This window comes from Cucurbitaria berberidis (genome assembly GCF_010015615.1).
Source record: "Cucurbitaria berberidis CBS 394.84 unplaced genomic scaffold K460scaffold_5, whole genome shotgun sequence".
In the NCBI taxonomy this organism is placed as follows: domain Eukaryota; kingdom Fungi; phylum Ascomycota; class Dothideomycetes; order Pleosporales; family Cucurbitariaceae; genus Cucurbitaria; species Cucurbitaria berberidis.
In genome coordinates, this window is record NW_024468939.1 from 2,417,729 (window position 1) to 2,436,294 (window position 18,566).

The 18,566-nt window shown below is 51.1% G+C and overlaps 7 protein-coding genes across 7 annotated transcripts; 4 read left to right on the top strand and 3 right to left on the bottom strand.

The window, feature by feature from the left end:
* Positions 1–29: 29 nt before the first annotated feature.
* On the top strand, positions 30–2,487 carry K460DRAFT_380146 (uncharacterized protein; the record flags this gene model as incomplete). The annotated part of the gene is made up of 2 exons (XM_040935237.1): positions 30–127; positions 600–2,487. The coding sequence occupies 2 exons, from the start codon at positions 30–32 to the stop codon at positions 2,485–2,487; spliced, it is 1,986 nt and encodes a 661-aa protein (XP_040784810.1).
* Positions 2,488–7,845: 5,358 nt separating this feature from the next.
* K460DRAFT_291937 (DUF1746-domain-containing protein) lies at positions 7,846–8,931 on the bottom strand (the record flags this gene model as incomplete). Its single annotated transcript, XM_040929321.1, has 2 exons — positions 7,846–8,623; positions 8,684–8,931. The coding sequence occupies 2 exons, from the start codon at positions 8,929–8,931 to the stop codon at positions 7,846–7,848; spliced, it is 1,026 nt and encodes a 341-aa protein (XP_040784811.1).
* Positions 8,932–9,127: 196 nt separating this feature from the next.
* On the top strand, positions 9,128–9,902 carry K460DRAFT_388958 (altered inheritance of mitochondria protein 31, mitochondrial). Its single transcript, XM_040935718.1, has 2 exons — positions 9,128–9,365; positions 9,440–9,902. The coding sequence occupies exons 1-2, from the start codon at positions 9,307–9,309 to the stop codon at positions 9,885–9,887; spliced, it is 507 nt and encodes a 168-aa protein (XP_040784812.1). The 5' UTR covers positions 9,128–9,306; the 3' UTR covers positions 9,888–9,902.
* K460DRAFT_370240 (SGL-domain-containing protein) lies at positions 9,823–12,019 on the bottom strand. Its single transcript, XM_040934116.1, has 3 exons — positions 11,494–12,019; positions 11,061–11,227; positions 9,823–11,000 (listed from the first exon to the last, which is right to left on the bottom strand). The coding sequence occupies exons 1-3, from the start codon at positions 11,689–11,691 to the stop codon at positions 10,208–10,210; spliced, it is 1,158 nt and encodes a 385-aa protein (XP_040784813.1). The 5' UTR covers positions 11,692–12,019; the 3' UTR covers positions 9,823–10,207.
* A 226-nt stretch (positions 12,020–12,245) lies between these two features.
* On the top strand, positions 12,246–13,165 carry K460DRAFT_370241 (uncharacterized protein). Its single transcript, XM_040934117.1, has 2 exons — positions 12,246–12,513; positions 12,575–13,165. The coding sequence occupies exon 2, from the start codon at positions 12,643–12,645 to the stop codon at positions 13,078–13,080; it is 438 nt and encodes a 145-aa protein (XP_040784814.1). The 5' UTR covers positions 12,246–12,513; positions 12,575–12,642; the 3' UTR covers positions 13,081–13,165.
* Positions 13,166–14,083: 918 nt separating this feature from the next.
* Positions 14,084–14,889, top strand: K460DRAFT_420180 (uncharacterized protein; the record flags this gene model as incomplete). Its single annotated transcript, XM_040938065.1, has 1 exon — positions 14,084–14,889. The coding sequence occupies one exon, from the start codon at positions 14,084–14,086 to the stop codon at positions 14,855–14,857; it is 774 nt and encodes a 257-aa protein (XP_040784815.1). The 3' UTR covers positions 14,858–14,889.
* A 185-nt stretch (positions 14,890–15,074) lies between these two features.
* On the bottom strand, positions 15,075–16,615 carry K460DRAFT_409670 (MFS general substrate transporter; the record flags this gene model as incomplete). The annotated part of the gene is made up of 6 exons (XM_040937277.1): positions 15,075–15,155; positions 15,205–15,538; positions 15,586–15,676; positions 15,724–15,908; positions 15,954–16,258; positions 16,307–16,615. 6 exons carry the CDS (start codon positions 16,613–16,615, stop codon positions 15,075–15,077), a joined length of 1,305 nt encoding a protein of 434 aa, XP_040784816.1.
* Positions 16,616–18,566: the final 1,951 nt, after the last annotated feature.

An 18,566-nucleotide genomic window follows, 5' to 3' on the forward strand; every position in this document is an offset into this window, starting at 1 on the left:
TAGCATGCGCTTGCGTCGCTTTGGGCGAAATGGCCATCCTCTCTTGGCTTACGCCCTTGAACCTGGCAAGTCTGCGCGCTCTTGCGGTGGGTAGGTGGATTGGCTTCCGCTTCCGCGCGTCCCTTAAGTCAGTGTCGACGGTGCAGTAGCGTCCAAAGTCGTGCGTGCACAGCGTGCCAGCAAATCCGAGCAGGCTACAAAGCACCGCCTAGCGTGTCGACAAAGCCGCCGACAAAGCATGATGTACTTGGTGGTGCCCTTACTCTCGCGCAACATGGGGGCGTCAACAGGGGCATGTTGCAACTTCGATGATTTGCTGCCCGGCCAGCGATCCTCCGACGACTACACCGCAAATTCTTATATCACACCCGGTCCTGGCGCGCTTTCAGCCGATTGCGGTCGTGACTTGCGTCGACCCCATATCCTCAACCGCTCCGGACCTCCAGCTTCATTCCTCCGTTGCTTCACTCTTCCTGTTTGATCTTCGGCCTGGTCCCTACAGCCTCAGTTGATTACTCGCTGTATAGCATGGCGCTTCGCCCCTACAAACCTTGAACAGCCACTTCTAGAACCCCAGCGTCGCCTCGTTCTCTCTCCAGAGCCGTTGCAACCGTGCTCCCGCGCCTTGGATCTTGTCAACTTTCGCCTCTTCCAACCATATATCAATATCCCGAAAATCTGGTGGGTTGTCTTCCGGGCGACCCAACTAACCTTGTCACGCTGGCTACTCAAACACTCCCCGCTATTCGAGCCCCTCACCCTCATTTTCCACATCGCTTCCAACCATCCTTAACCCCACCGTACCACGACAACCCAAAATCGGATCGCCCATGGTTGGCCCATCGTGGTCAAGGGGGCTCTAACGATATATTTTCCATGTCGAACTTACCGGCAGGAGGATTTCGTTCAGAGCAGACCACCCCCCAATTGTCCCCCACTCAGCCATATCCTCCTATGCAGCCACCTTTCAGGAGCAGTCCTCGAGAAGGCCCAGCAAACTCATTGGTTTCGCTTCCTCCTTTACGCCAGCTCTCCAACACACCACCTACTCCCTCTGACCGCAGACATGGCACTCCCTTTGGCGTTCATTCAATGCTTAATCCTCAAGCGGAACTAGTCGCACAGCAACAGAATCGAAGACGCAGTGCCTCACAGATGGAGTCGCCATCACCTGTCGACACTCAGCATCCGCATAGTCTGCCATCGATTAGCCGACCAACTAGCGTTGATTCCACCCAGGATGACCCCAAACCTCCTAGAGTTTTCCAAGCACCAGGGCCCCCAGGAAGACCTTCCATGAGACACATACTAAGCCCAAAATCGCCGAAACTACACAGGACGCAAAGCTTGGGTCTCCTGAATCCACCAACGGGCACCATCGACGCCCATCAATCACCTTTCTTGACAGCAAATACACGCCCGTCAGATCTGGTGACATCGCAGCCGGCTTTGCCCACGCCCCCAGGAGGCCGAATTGCGTATTTCTCTGCAGTGCCACCATCGGCTCCAACACCACCCCCAAACATGATCCGCACGGATGTTCGGAGACCAAGTATAGGATTCCCGCAGTCCGGTAGCGCGAGCCCGATCACCCAGTACTCTCCATACAGCCAACCTGCCTCTGTAGCTTCTAGCCAGTACGATAATCAAAGTACGCAAGGACACTACGCATCTGGGCCTACCCACGTGCACATGCATGATGTACGACACGGGTCGATCCCCATGGAAACTGAACGAAACAGCATGATCCCTATGGCCCCGTCTAGTCAGAGCAGCATTCAGATCATGACAATCAAAAGCCAGCTGGGCCACCCAGTCCAAATTCCGGTCGATGTGCAGGCAGCCTCCAAGGTTGCCGACGAGAAGCGGCGGCGCAACGCTGGAGCATCCGCTCGGTTCCGTGCTCGGCGGAAAGAAAAGGAGCGCGAAGCATCGATGAGCATATCGAGATTGGAGCAACAAGTGCGTGATGCGATTGAAGATGCTGAGTATTATCGAAGCGAAAGAGACTACTTCAAGTCGATCGTGTTTCAACAACCAAACCCAGAAACACATTATGCAAGAGCTCCATCGCCTCGACTAAGGCGCCCTTCTATAGCACCTTCTCTCGCACCTTCTTCCTCCACTGGGCCCGGTTCCGATGGCTCTTACGCCGAGTACGAAGAGGAGGCGCGAGAAGAGGAACGTAACGTGCGAAGGCGAACCAGTAGTTACCATCCTGTAGCTGGACCTCCACCTACTTGTTCAACTCCTTCTGGCTCCGCATCTCATGGCTACTCTGCGCCTGCATTCCTGCCAGTCAACCTACCACCTGTTCAGGGTGCATCTCATGACCAACAGTTCTTATCACACCAGCAGGGTCACTTGGCTGCCCTACAACAGCCACCTTCCGACCGACCAGTGTACCAAAATTCTTTCATTCCGGATGCTGAGCGTTATGAGAATCGACATTGGCCTACAGGTCCGACCGAAGCTCGACAGAACTAGGCCTCCATCATACGTTAATCTTCTTCGTGTTCTTAGGACAGCCACACCCAGACACGACCACCTTCTTATTTCCAATTTTCAACATCCCTGCATAGCATCGCAGATTTCTCAATCTTTTCGTCATTAAACAAGTACAATTTTGCGATATACCCCTAAGGGCTTTTTTCACCCAGTTTCCTGTCATAGTCGTTCATGTACCAGTCGCTGTTACCAATCTACAAACTGCATTTAGAGTACCCATGTCCTCGCGGACACCCAATTGTCATTTTCTACACTTTGCATACTACATGCCTATCTCTACCGCATGGTGCGGTACTTTGTTTATTCATGTATTATACCACCCGTTTCAACAATGTTTGCAGGTGGCGTTGTTGGATCACGGCCAGCCGATGACGATGTATCTATCACCTACCTTGCAGATCAATATTAGCAAAGGCATGGCTCTGAAGCGAGATCCCGACAGCACATCGCCCTCACAGTTGCCAAGAGACATTCGCATTCACATAATCGAACTAATACGCGATGTCCATGGGCTCACGTTAGACATTTTAGCACCGCTTAGGCGCTCTCGAGTGCGAAGTTAGTTCAACTAGTCGATCAGATTGGATCCCACCAAAGGGTGACGCCAAACCTACTTGCTTTCACTAGCGGATTAACATCTGGTGGACTATTCTCCGATGCTGTCCGCTTGACGAGAATTACACAGAACAGCTAGGACTTTTGCGCGGTTCTTGCCTCATCTACTAACTTAGCGCTTCCGTATGGTAAACTTTCACGACAAACGGCCCGATTCGGAACTCTACCGTACCGTCCTGCCGACCTGGGGTCCCCGGCATGATGAGGAACACCAAAGTTCGGGACTTGGGTTAGGCATCCACACGCCTGCGACCTGTACGAAGGTTTGGTGATTTGAGTTCGGCGCCCACACTTCTGCGGCTTGTATTGAAGCTCGGAGATTTCGGCAGCCATGCACCTGTAACTCGTAGAAATTTCGGGACTCGAGCCTGCCGTCCACGTGCCTGGGAACCGTACGAGATTGATGCCCAACAGCCAGCCGCAATACATCCGTAAAATTGAGCAATAGTTTTACATGACTAGTCACTGGCGCGTTACCAAGTCAGGGTACTCACATGAACATTTAAGGTCTTTCATGATAGACATAGTTGCAAAGTGAGGCGGCTCACTTCGAAAGGCATGGCCTCGGTCAGTCATGCCTGTAGACCCTGGGATACTTACTCAGCACATGTTGGCCCTCACACAGATTAATTTGTTCGACATTGTTACAGTGGGAGCTTTGATTGACTGAAGAATATCTACCGTCAAAAGGGAAGGTCAACTTCTTTTCGCAAAGCAGAACTACGGACTATTGTCGAAGTAGGTATTCTACGCCGGCGACCAATCACTAAAGGCTGGCCGCATTTATCAGATTGACGTGCCGCGCTTTCCCCCCGGGACATGCACGACATGCACATCATTAACAATCCTGAGCTCGCCAATCAAAGTATTTGTCCAGTATCGATGGTTTCCCTGTCGGTACTACCGTTAGTTCTGCCGGACCCCCGGGCTAGAGAAGCCACACCGCCTCTACCACGAACTGACTTGCATGGCTTGATCAATATATACGCTGCATCTGCGGGCATCGAGCTTGGTCCTATGAGTCCACTGAAGACCGCTTCAACCTGGCAGAGAGGAAATTCACCCAAGGAGAAACAACCTAGTTTCAGGACACTGTCTCCCCACAAGCCGCGCGATGCCGCGGAAAAGCTGTAGACGATTCGCTAAGCATGCAACGAGAGCTACTTCTGCAATTGTGGGGTGGTTTTTCCATTCTGATATTTCTGCATGGATGCTGACGGACCAGGCTGAGTTGCCTGCCAATCGATATGGAGCCTGAAGGCTTGAGCTCACCGTTTACCATTCTTTTGGGTTGGAGCTTATGCAGCTAGCATCGAAGTCAACATTTCTGAGCACGAGGCCACTACCGGCTACCCGAGTCCTCTCGGCCCGATGGCTTATACGGGACGACGTTCGGCTGTCAGCTTGACGGGACTGACTCTGCTCATTATCATTGAATGTCAACTGCCGGACGCAAGTCATACCCACAACAGGTTATAATGCTGGTGGCAATGCGGCCGACTCGGACTCATTGCCCAACGCGGACGACCTCCCTTTTTCTCTACCCTCGCGTCTGCACGCCATGCAAACAAGAAGTTCGAATACCTCTGCGGTTGCAATCCGTCCATGTCCCACCTCGACACGTGTATGCCCACACCGCATATTTCGCCTGGGCCATGCACGTCGTCCACCAGATCTGCGTCCGCGAACTCAATCTGGTCCTCTCGTCTCGTTTCCTGCGTCACGCGCTGCATCGCCTAACTCCGTCTGCACGAAAGAATGCCTGCTGCGCGGTACCCAAGCCCCCACGACTCCACCGGCCTTCCTGATGCAGCCACCTTGGAAGACGTGCTCAATTTAAGATATCGCAGGGATTCGGAATTGTGACCGTGAGCTGGCAATTTGATGTGTAACAGAACCAAACACGGTAGCTCGGACTATCATCTGGTGGGCTTTGATGCGCAAACGAAGGATGCCCCACGACTACCCTGACTCGAGGACTCGAGATCGCAAAAAGGGGTGTGGGCGCGGGGCATCAACGTCATGCCCGCCAGCGCTTAAGCATGCAATAGAGAGGGTTGCGCAATAATCAGGAGCCACGCCCGCGTCTCTGCGCCTCGAGTGGTTACACGGCATTTGTTGAGGGTCATTTTCTTCGAAAATGATGTGTACACGCCTTAACGTACATGTTGCTGACGCTTTTTCGAACGCCGTGACATCTACGCAGGTAGAGTGGACTAAGTATGTCACGCGTGCCGTAAAGCAACGCAAAACTACCCACTGTGTCGATCCTATAGTTCTTCGTATGCATAGAGCAGCGGGTAGCGACGGTGTAAGCGTAATTGTGAGTGTAACTACAAAGTAAAGATCAGCATAGCAGTTCCTGATCTGGCACTCCCAAAACAACAACGAAGCAGGGACAACTTTCGCGAATCCAGTATAGACTGCATCTTTTGCATAGCCGTGTGCCATTCATGCGCTTCTATCTGATAAACAAATCATGTGAAAGAGCGACTCCTTCCCGGCTATCAAATCAAACTCATCTTACCCAGGAAAAGAATATTACAACAAATCCCAGCAAGCGAGCCAGATCAGCGAATCCAACTCCAGCAGTGTAATAATTAACCCTACTTTTCTCTATTTCCCATCCTGCACAGCCGAACGCACCTTCGAATCCACCATGCAATCCCTCGCGCAACGCACGCCCACCCGCCTATCCACACACTCGCAGCACTCCACCTCCACCACCACGCAGCAACCAAACGCCTACATATGCACCTATATCTCCCCTCCCCCTTACCCGAAACCGACCCACCACACCGGTACCGCACCGCACCGCACTCAATCAATCTTGAAGCCCAACGCATGCATGCGTATATGCATGTCAGCAGCCTTGTCTGCCCGCCTGCGTGCTTACAGCTTACCTACCTACCCGTACGCGAATGAAAAGGGCGCGTACAAGCTTCCGAGAGAAATGAGAAAATTGGTAACCAAAAGGCGCACTTTTGTTTGAACGCCCGCATGTAGGGTGTAGTCATGTGAGTGAGTCGTTAGTCGTTAGTCGTTTGTTGAGGACCGTATAGAGGTCGGAGAAAAGCTAGGCAGAAGGAGAGGTTTTGTTTTCACTCTAGGTGGTGAGATGAGATCAGATGAGATCAGATGATTTTGTGCTTCTGACATGCGCAAGGTAGGGATTGTTTTCTTACTTTGCTTGTCTGCCTTGCCTTGCTTTTTGCTTTAGGGCACATGTTAATATGATTCCCTACCTCCTCGAATCACATCGAACCGCGTTGCGCCAAGTTCACGCAACCTTTTACAGAAGAGGAGATGCTGCGACAACTCCCTGTTGTCTATCATACACCCTCATGCCCTCTGATCTGACATCTTAGAGGATTACGCAGAGCGCAAAGCATGAACAGAGCACACACGTCACACCACCCAAGTTTCTCCATACGGAGATGTGAGTGTCGTTCAAAACGAAAAGGGCAATCGTGTTATTCATCTCACTATTCCCGCATATGTTATGTGATTGAGGAATGGTGCCTTGCATTCGATTTCAGTTCAAACCACAGCAGCAGCAACGCCCAACGTAACCGCCAACTGCCATAGCCAACCCAACGTCCGAGCACTGCGTGTCACAGTGCATTGCGTGCGTTCCTTTGGTGGTCTCACTCACTTAAAAATAAGATTCCCGCGATTCGCGACGATGCCGCCGCACATGGTTCCAAAAAGGGAGGATGACGAGGGGGTACGGTAACGGGTACGGGAATGCAAGGGCGTCTCGAAAGACGATAGGGCCACATGTTGCTTGCGCATCCGTGAAGGCAAGGATGTGACGCGAGACTGTTGAGGCGTGAGACGGCAAAAAAGCACACTTGTGGGTGTGCAAAATTGCTTTTTCGCAAACGCATGCGCACTGCTCGATGGAGTTGAGACAGCAGCTAAGGTGGAAATGACATGTGCACGCGTGCATATTCAACAAGTCAAAAACAGGATAAAGTGGAGGATTCGTCTACTTTTCAAGCCATGACGGTTGCACAACGGTTTTCGCCCCAAAACGCGTGCCTCATCTCGCTTCACACACGATCACACTCGGTGGCGTCATCCTTCCGCAGTCGCAGTCGCATTCACAGTTGCGCACGCGCCCATCGGGTGGGAACGTAATCATAGCGACGCCATCCTTCACTTCGTGCCTGCGCAAGTCGAAACTAGGGTTCCAATGCGTGCGTCATGGCGACATGAATAGAGGGGAGAGTCCTTCAATGTCATAGGACATGGCGCAGTATCGAACGAACCCCTGTAACGGAAGCACACCGATCGCAGCCTCTCGGGGGAGATTCCCCTACGGATAGATGACAAACGGGACGGCGGTAAGGCCGGCAACAGTGTGACCTGCCGTCTAGGTTCGACAGTACAGTAGTTCCAGCATATAAGGATCGGAGCTGTGAGGGAACATAGTCTGGTGACGTTCGCGAGTGCGCTGTAGCTTGCGGGGTTACCAAGCATGCGGGGCTTGCAATCTACCCGATCGTAGGTCTTCCCATACGCGCTTTTGAGGAATCTGTTGCCATGACCGTGGCGTGGGGGTAGGCGAGAGTTCGCGGGGTCACTTGGGGGCTTCGCTGCAGGGTGAGTTGAATTGGGTTAACACTATGCCACCCGTGACAGGTCTGTACTCCATTATGTGATTTGGAACAAGTACACGTGGGTTTGACAGAGGCGGGACTCAGATGTCGGCTTGCTTCATCCCCCGCCAACTCCAAACCGCGTGCGCAACGTGTTGAGCCGCCGTAGCGTCTCGGGCATGTCATTCATGCCGCTTTCCGAGCGCGTTAAGCGGTAGGCCGAGTAGTTCTTGTTTTCTTGCAGCAAGGTGTCAAGCAATGTGAATTCGCCAATCACACACTGACCGGAAGTGAGGAGATCGAGCGCATCGGAATGGCCAATGTCCGCGGACGACGGTAACAGTGCGTCCTCTTCATCGTCAAGATCGGCTCCCATATCAGAGAGCGTGTCGGTCCGGTGCAACACGCCTCGCTCCTCATCATCGGCATCTTGTTCGCGCGCCGCATTGTCATTTGACACTCGTGTCGTATCCTCGACGCCCGATTCTGACGTGGCCCCGTCGCCGGTGGTCGTGTTCGTGCTCGAAGCTGCCTCTCCAGCAGACGATTTGGCCAAATTTCTCTTCAGCTCCCGCCTCTTAACGTGCACTGACACCATGACGAGCTGCAGCAGCAAAATGCACAAATCCAACGCCCCGAGCGTCCATTTACTGGTCGGCCCCTGCTGGCCAATAAAGTCTATCATCAAGCCACCATGCAGGAAGCCTCTTGTGTCCTCGTCCGCAGCGGGCGCAGGGTACGTGAGATGCAGTACGAAGTTGACAGCGAAGGCGAAGAGAAGCAGCGGGAGGAAGGGCTTGGGTTCGTCGGGCGGGCGTTGGAGGGCTGTGTCAGGGATGGGCGTCAGGAGGGATCCGTGTATGAGGGCCTTGACGGCGAGCCAGAAGAAGGAGCAGCTGGCAGGACTCCATTAGCATAATATCTTATGGTGTAGTCAGTGGGAGAGCAGGCCGTACTCGAGATAGTAGAGGGCGATGAGCTCCATGTACACCGTCATGTCCAGCTCGCGTAGAAGCTCGTTGAGCATCCGTATACGCTTCCTCTTCGCATCCAGCCTTCTCTCCTTGGCCCATTTCTCCCGCTCTCGCTCATCTTCCTCATCATCAATGGCCGCTATCGCGTCATCAGGGTCCACGTCTGGGTGAGAGCCATTGCCATCGCCATGTCGCTGCGCAGCTCGAGACGACTCACCCTCATCGTTCATGGCGCCACGGAAAGGGTTTACACCTCGACCTGGCGTGCATCGAAGGCGAGAATACCTTCTTGATGTAGTAGTAATACAGTTGCGCAAGCTTAAAGATACAATCGTTCGCGAACCTGGGGTTAGGTCGTAGATAGCGGATCGGCGGTGGAACATCCGAAAGGGCCGATGACCGAGAGTGGTGAGATAATCAACTCCGCATCGCAAAGACATTCACTCGCCCATACTCTGTCGTCTCAAGCTATTCTATAGCTTCAATTGTGGAATCGGAACTTGTGCTACACTGTTCCTTTTGCGGTGGACTGTCAAGACGTTCAATAACAACCACCACCTCACGCGAAACCTCCGCCACCTCCGCACTATTATACATCATCCACCATGCCCAACTTTGGGCCGCCCAATAGCGCACCACTCCCCTCTTCCTTTGACGAGAATGCGTAAGTATGCCCCGGAAAATCGCTATACTCTCTGCATATTTCCTCTTTCAACCCAACTTCTAACTTCCAACCAGCGACTTCTACAACGAAAACACGCTCGACAAGATATGGCGCCGCCTCCGCGAAGAACCCCTCATCCCCTTTGGCTGCGGCCTCACAGTCTGGGCCATCGTCGGCGCCACTCGATCGATGCGCAAAGGCGACCACAAAATGACAAACGTCTACTTCCGCCGACGACTCTATGCCCAAGCCTTCACCATCGCTGTGCTTGTAGTGGGAAATGTCTACTGGCAGAAGGACAGGATGAAGCGCAAGGATTACGAGAAGATTGTCGCGGAGAAGGAGGCAATGGGGAAGAGGGAGCGCTGGCTGAAGGAGCTGGAGGTGCGGGACGAGGAGGACAAGGCGTGGAGGGATCGGGTGAATAGGAAGGCGCGGGGTGCGGGCGAGGAAGCTAAAGGTGTGACGGAATTAGTTGCCGAGAAGACGAAGGAGCTCAAGGATCAGGCTGCGGGCAAATGAGCGGATCGTTGAAAGTGCGCCTTTTTTGCGATATGAATACGTTGGAGTTCTGCGAGTCACCTTCTTTCGGTTGTACATACTTATACATTGTAAGAGTAGGGCCAGGAAAAGCCAGGGGCATGGAATTCGTTACTACTCGGGCCATTTAGCTTTCAATTGTACTATTTCAATAAAAACTACCTCACGCGTGAGACCCGGGCGATACGTATCTACGTATAGTGCCTTGATTGAAGGAAACTCGCCGTAAACATTAGACTGCAATTGGAAAGTAAACAACTCTCCCTATCAATAACTAATCACGTAGTCTGATAACAAACAGCTTACTCTCCAACAACATGCCCATTCACCTTCCCGCCCTCAACTTGCTCTCCGCCCTTGAACTTGAACCTCTTTAAACCCCTTACACCAACATTGATCTTGAAACAGCTACCCGCAAACTCATCAGCAGGCGATCCATCTGGTCCGCTCGTGCCACCCGCGCTCGTGATGAAGAGCTCCTCGCCAACAAAGCATGGGCACGTAGGTTGCGCCGTCGGGACCTTGATCTCCGCTACAATCTCGCCCTTGGGAGAGATGCGGAGTACGTGGCTACCGCCGTGGAGCGCAGTCCACATGTAGCCTTCCTCGTCAATGCAATGACCGTCGGGCACAGCGTCCTTGCCGTACCGATTGTCTTCTGGCATGACGAAGAAGGGGCGCTTGTTGGTGACTGCGCCGGTAGCGGGGTCGTAGTCAAATTGGTAGATGGTCTTGAACGGGCTGTCGGCAAAGTACATGGTTGTATCCTTCTTGTTCCACGTCGTGCCGTTGGGAATGGTGATGTTGCTGAGAGGTCGGTCGAGGCTCATGTCTGGGTTGAGACGGAATACAGCACCTTCAGAGCTCCACTCTGAGACGAGAGGATCGAACATGTAGCCTGCCCAGAAGCGACCCTGTGAGTCTACGGCGCCGTCGTTGCCGCGGAACTTCTCATGCTTGTTTGCAGTGACTTCATCTTCCGACCAGACTTTTTTGATCCATCGATAGTCGCCGGACTCCTTGTTGGCAATGCCGTAGCCGTATTTGCCAGCGAAGATGAACTCTTTGTCGTTGCCTTCAATGTCCGCCGTGCAGCTGATAGACGTCAGTGACTGTCATACTCGACGTAGTATATAATTAGCAGCATAGACTCACCCCATTGAAACACCGCTATAGTCTTTGATGACTTTGTGGCTTGAGGGGCCTTCGTCCACGTTGACACGGTGAACTTTGCATTTCTCGACGTCAAGAAAACGGATCGTATTCGTTTCCTCTTCCCAGAAGGGGCCTTCCCCCAGCGAGCAGTTCAACTTGAGCCATGGCTGAGAGATGGTTAGCGATTGAAGGTTATTGGTAAGCACTGGAATGATGCCAGTCTAAAAAATGAATAGCGAAGTATAGACCGGAAAAGCATCCAAAACAGAAATTGTGGAAGCCACTGAGGCCTTTACAATAGAAAACTCGCGAATAGACTACAATTGACATGTCATGTCACAGAGTACTAAATGTGGGATGATGACCTTAGCGGGGCTCCAAGAAGCTACCCCTCCCTCCACAGCCGCTTCGAGGACCCAGTAACTCAACGTACCTCAGTAATCTCGTACTTCTTGACGCCAGACATATTGACAACCGGTTCCGTTGCTTGCGTAGGTGTATTTATTCCGCTCTCGATGTCTTTCGTCTGGTCTTTGACTTGTTGATGTTGTTGTGTGTTCTTACCCGTCGTAGCACCACCTGTCCATGCGTTTCTAATCGTGCTCCACAATTTGGATAGCGTCGCTCCCATTTCGAATGACGTCCCGATGATCCGCGGATTGACGCTTGGGATTCGCTTTTGTATCGTCGAGGAGTACTCTGATCCAACAATACACGCTCTCTACGCGATTTTGTGAATGCTGAAAAGACGCCAATCCACACGGTTGAACCAAAGATGACAATGGGACAAGAGATGTACAAAGAATGTACCCAACGATTCTCGAAAACGCGGCGGCTTCAGGTACATATGGCCTTCATTCTATTCCTTTTCCGCGCTGCTCAGGGAATTGCTGCCGGTCGTGCGGTTCGCTTGGACAACAGGCCGTTGCCGCAGCGTCAATCAAATACTTCCCCGGGAGCGTGCTGTCCATAGCTGCTCATTTCAGTGAGAGCGGTATGGAGGATGGGACGTATACAGTATAGTGGGTTGTATTGCTGATAGAATATGCGCTTGATGAGGCGGTGATAACAACGTATTATCGGCTGAACGGTCCGGCGAGGCCTGTGCATCGAGCACGTTGTCAGAAGACGGGGAGCAACGAATATCCGCTCCGGCTGTACAGGGCTAATCTGTTTCTACAGGCGGAATTATTTGTCGAAGATCGAAAGGACAGGTATATTGTCCCGATTGTTCCGGTTCAACAACCTTGGAGTGAATTGTCCAGAGAGGGCTATTGATCTCGTACAGTGCATGAAGTTATATATCTTACAGACCCAACAACGTTCCGATAGCGCCACACGGGAGGACTGCAGGGATTCGCGATATAATATCAAAGGTAGCCGTAGAGCCAGAATCGCACTGAACCAATGTCAGCTGATGGGTTGATTCTGGCTTCGCACAATGCCTTACGACGTAAGTTTCTCCTTTTTACGGCTCGCATGCCTGATATGATACGTATATTGACGACAAGAAGTTGATGAGCGGCTTCATCATCGGAACTCCTAACAGATCTGCTTCCGGTAGCGCATGCAGTGATCCGAGATGAAGTCCCATATACACAGCGGCGAAAGCACGGTTGGCAAACAGCTCCATGCCTCACCATACAATAAAACAAATCTACCACAACGTCGACACACACCAAGCAATATCAAGCAACCTGGAACAACACTGTGTTGCAGTATAAAGCTAAGTTGTACTCTTGGCATAGGATTCCCCTTGCCTCAAATTGATCCACTTCAGCGACTGTGCGAAGAGGAGCTATACGTGCGCATCAAGAAAATGGCCTTACACAACAGCTCGTCCACGTTTTTATTCTCTCGAACAAGTCACCTCTCCGAGTACGAGACTAGGATAAGCTATTACAATGCCTTCATGCTGGTAGTCGCATTCTCAGTATCGCCTATACATCTAATTGCGAGCGCGCGGATGATCACCTGGGTAGACACACTGGCCAGCTTGAACGAAGAATCAAACCCCTAAGTTCGAAAACTTCCGCACGCTACTGCTACTTAGGGATGATGACAGTGGAATGTTCAGCAAGATGTTACTAATTCTAATACCACGTTTGAATGTAACACCTAGATTGGGGCTACCCCGTACTCCTAGTACTGCTTCGATAGCTGTTGCATAGTCCTTATTTTTGTGGGAAATGAGTGTGTGCTCTCTGCATATGTATGATGTATATCATCTACCACGTGCGCCGCCAATTTCTCCCAAATCTGGACGTCCCTGACCATGTTGTGATGCAAATTCCTCCCGTTGCATTCCTGGATTCAGTACTCCGCCAATCACTTCATACAACAATCTTCGGCCTTTTCTGGCTCCTTGGACCAATACACTACGATTAAGTACAATAGCAATGCCTGAACATGGTATGGACTAGTTGGGAAAGAACATGATTGTGGCGGTGCAAAGTAGAAGGTTTCCGCCGCTGTTAGGGTTTTGGCGGTGATTACTAAAGTTTGCGTCCGCCACAGTATCTTGCCCTTCACCGGTTTTCCTCGACCACCCAGGATGACATGCATTCGGCAATTTTTAGAGGTATTGTGGCCCCAATTGGAAATGATCCTGAATCGGCGATGCTAGGCATCTCTTAAGGCATATTAAACACTTAAATGCGGGGTTTGACTATGAGGATAGTCTGGGTAGAAGTATTCTGATGGCTATCGACACAGCGCCATTGTCTCCTCGTCAGGCAGATTGCCCTGTCACCCATCGACCACATCGCGTAATATGAGCTAAACATACCAGGTGCTTAGTTCTTACGCTTTATTTTTGCCCTGAAAACCCCGCCCCCACATGATATGCAGTGTATGTTTAGCAGCCTATCGTAGACACTTTTCCCACACAGCCACGACGCCTCACGAATCTCACCATTCAGCTTTGCTTGGCCTCGTCTTGACAAGAATATAAGACAAGATCCTCAAGCCATTGCGGAGAAAGGGAGCCTATACCAGAAAAGTTTAGTACACGATAGCGAGACATGACGACTCAAAACCGACAAGACATCGAGTGCGCATCACCTTCTCCCAAGGTCAACCACAGCCTCGAAAACCCTCTTTCACCGAATTTAAACGTACAAAAGACAAACACCAGCACTTCGAGCAATGGAAAACCCGAAGATCCTCGCCTCATCTCCCCACGAAGTGACTACTTATTGGACTGGGCTTTGAAGATCCTCGGTGTAGCCGCAGCTCTCCTTTTCGGAATATGGGCGCCGATATCCTACAAAGCGACAGCGGAAGGAAATAGAGACAATGATGCATCGCAAAGCGATATCTCGGAAAAACTAAGCGCGATGAGTGAACAAGCCTCGCAAGCCGCGGCCATGCAGACGTCTGCGGCCAGCGCACTAGCTCAGGTGCAAAAGCAACTCAATAATCTGGGAACACTAAGAGTATGGGAGTTTTGCGAAGGAAGAACAAACCAAATCTCGGCCTGCGCGGCTTTAAATTCATCTTCGAAAGTCAACAATGTCGTGTCCCAGTTGCTCAGTCTTTCACCTGTAGTGCCGGAGGGGTCCAGTCGTACTCCTAGTACGACTGCGGATGCTACTTCTACTGCTACTGCTCGGCCCCCAGGAGGAGGATCTCCGAAAGGGGGGAATTCAACGAACTTATCACCCGCGATATTGGGGGCGATATTGGGGGCGGTATTCGGAGGAGTCATTATTGTGAGTCTAGTGACAACAGTCCTGGTGTTGCGAAGACGGCGGATCACGCAAAGGACATCAGAGGTCCTGATTCGCAACATGTAGTGGTAAGCTGAAGTATGGCACAGATAATCGCGAACTGTCTAGCACGTTTAGTTATCATGTATTGGTATTTTGATGCCTTTTGCACGTGTGATAATGTAAGAAAACATGCTATTTAGCATTTCAAGCACCACTGCGCGACAATGCACGTCTTAAGTCGATCTGGCGCGTTGCAATTTCCCAATATCCACACGGAAGCTTTTTGAGTTTCCACTTGGGCTTACCACTTCTTGCGTAAGTCCTTGTCGTGCAACAGCCGACTTCCAAGCATGAATATTGACCCGACCATGAGTGAGACCCCCTTTTTAGATCAGCATTACTCCGCAACTACTCCTAAACTCGATACTTACCGAGAATAAAATCAACCACCTATATCCCTCCTTCTGATCAGCATCTGTGATAAGTGCGCCACCGATCGGTGTTCCGACCAGGCTCGCAATAGCTACAATACTGTAGAAAGCGCCAATACGAGCCCCAAGTATGTCGTCAGGTGTGATCTGTCCGATGATTGACGCTGGAAGGGCGCTAACACTACTAGTACTAAAGCCATAAACGCAAGCAAAGAGAACTAGAGTGGCGAGAGAGTTGCTGAGAAGCCAAAGGAAAAGACATAGACAGCCCGATACCAAAGCCATGGGCCATAGGAGGTTTAGGCGACCGACCTTGTCGCCTAATAAGCCTCCACTGTCATCGATCAGTGGGATAATGTAGCTACGTAGAGGAAAACTTACAAGATTGCCCCGAAGATGCTGCAGCCGTACATTATGCACAAAAAGTATTCACTGATAGTATTGCCTGGATATGCGACGTTGGCATATATTTCTGTGTGGTTTTAGCGAGGAGCCTGCTAGGAAGCTCACAATACCCACTGATATAATATGAAGGTATCCACAGCCCAAGAATGGCGAACCAGGTGCCCACGCATAAAACCGCGTAGCGAAGATCAAGAAAGCCTCTCAAATCGATAAGCGAGCTACAGCTCGATCGTCCACTTTTACCACTCTTACCACTCGGCAGGCTCGTAGAGATGCATAGCGCGATCGAATAACATATACTTTGCATGTTAGAACATCGTCAGTGAGATCAAGATCATACTAACCCAATTTTGAGCGCCGTGAGTCGCAACGCGTTTGAGAAGCCGACGATTGGAAGCAGCCGTTCGAACATGAGCGGAAAGCCAATACCACCCAAGGCAGAACCCGTCGAAACTAAGCCCATGGCTAGGGCACGCCGCTCCTTGAAATGCTGACCGACCACCGTCTGCGCTGGTTGGACCCCAAAGGCGATGGTCAGACCCATGAGTAGCCCTTGGATGAGGAAGATTTGCCAGAACTGTCCAGGTCGAACGAAAGATAGCAAAAGTAAGGCAACAATCGTGCCCGTTCCTGACCCCAGATATAGGTACTTGATGCCTTGTTAGAACTTCGCCAGATCTAGGGAGGTGAAACTGACCTTGACACCATATCGATCGCAAAGAGCGCCAGAAATAGCCGCGAGCGAATTCATAAGCGCCATTTGCAATGTACCTATGAAGGCAATCGTCGATGTTGGAGTGTTTCTCAGGAACTCGCTGGTGTAGTAGTTCTGGAAGAAACCGAAGCTGTTCATGATACCAAATGAGGCATAGTAGACAAGAATCGATCCAACGACGGTAAGCCATGCCGCACAACCACCCTCACGTTCCTTGATTTCACATAACTCGGTGTCGGTAATGCTCTCTGGAGCCTGGAGCTCAACGTTGCTGAAAGTTTTCTCAGTCATGGCCGGCTGTGTGAGAGACAACGAATAAAGCTTACATTCCAGTCGGGTGTTGTCTTCGTAGATATAGGTACTGGTTACATTCGGATGACTGTTCCCGCCGCTGTATATTAATCTTGGCTCGACAGAATGTGATGTTGGTAGGTCATCAGGGAAACTGCGGAAGGGAAGGCATCGGTATCCTGCGTCATGGGCCCCTGAGTTTTACAATTGCTCTCGTGTTCTTGATGCATTCTTGGTCATTTGTCTGGAATGTATCTTCAACCACGGATAGATCATCGCGATAACAGTTATGTATGTGTGGTTGTGGCTCCAGAGATCGTTAGAAGAATTACGTCCCATTGAATGAAACATAGTGCTACCGCCATGTATACCACAGCCTTTGCGTTGACTGGAGCTTGATTGTGACATAAGCAGCGGAGCGCATCGGCTCATGCCGCTCGGATGTGTTCCGGGCCCAGTTCTGTGGAAACCTTCTGGGTTCGTTGATAGCAAACTTTTCAGGAATACAGCACGTCATTTTATGCGGCATTAGGTGCGTGGGCGAGCATTTGCAGAAAGGGGTCCAATCGGTTATGAGTTATTCGTGGCACGTATGATAGAGCGCTAGCATTACAAGGTGACGTCCGCCGGAAATACAGGGCACGACCTTACCAAATGTCGAGCCCAAATTGCCGTGAAGATATCCGCGGATATTTGCTGCAATATGGGGCGAGATAGAAGGTCATGGTTCTCGAAGAAAATTATGTGCCGAGAGATTGAAAGACCTACGTTCGGGCTATCTGTCTGCGACCACGCGAGGAATGTTGTGACCGATTGATTTCTTGAAATTCAAACCACACGGCGTACCTGTCAGCGGTAAGCTGTAGTGGCGTATGAAAAGGTCGTTCTGACGCCTTAGAGTGAATGGAATAAAACCTACTCGAGAATCTTATTGTCAACTCGTATCTGGTAGCTCATCACTTGATATACTCGACTTCTACTTCGCCCCTAGTTTTTGCTAAGCGTTGTATCCAGTCAAAGGTCTTCTCTCCCTGCGGCCGATGGCCCATTTTGATAGCATCGAAAGGCACGATATAGTTATCCTCGTGCACCTCGAAGATCGGTTCCCGGCCAAAGAGATTGCGAATGGGAATCTGGTTGACAGATATGCCAGCGTCCTCCCATATAGCTTGGCCGTGTTCCCCAGAGGTATATCGAGTCTCAGTGTCTTTGAACTTGTGGGCAATTTTTGTAAAGGCACTGAGAGGTGGGAGACAATCTTGCGCGGCGTGTCGGGGGAAGAATCAGAATCCACGGCCAATACTAACCAGTATTACGAAATCAGCATTGTAGGTTAATTAAAATGTGTCTCAGACTACATCACCCGAGGTTGATGATACTGTTGGCTGGCCAACGGACCCCAAGGAATGCACAGCTGCTAGCCGGTATAATCCTGATTCGATCTTGTGGCTTCGAGCACCAGTGGTAGTACCGAAATCCCGGTTTGCAGCCAAAGATCTTCGACTGAAAGAAGTAGATGGCGCAGTAAAAGCCCACGATAGCCCCCGCAGAAGCGAGTACCTCTTGTGTCGGCAGGAGATTCTCAAGAATTGAGTAGTCATATTCAGGATGAGCTTATTCTTCAATAGCCAAATCCGGGCGATGGGCTCTGGTCTGGTACCAGTTCGGAAAGACTCTTTCGTATTCGAAGTCGACATCAGCTAAATTCAAGATGCGTCGCTCGCTAGAGACCTCTTCATCCTCAACCACCTCGCCGTGGTTGGTTGGAAAGGTATCGAAAGGAAAAGGGGGAATATCCAAAGCGCGACTTGGTATGGAGCTGGCTGACAAGTGAAATTGTTCCGCATCAGTAAGCATCTTACCCCATGTTTCGGGTACTCTCGAAAGACAGATGTATGAGTCACCGCTCACGTAGAAGATTTCACGGTCATCGAGATGCAGTTGTACATTT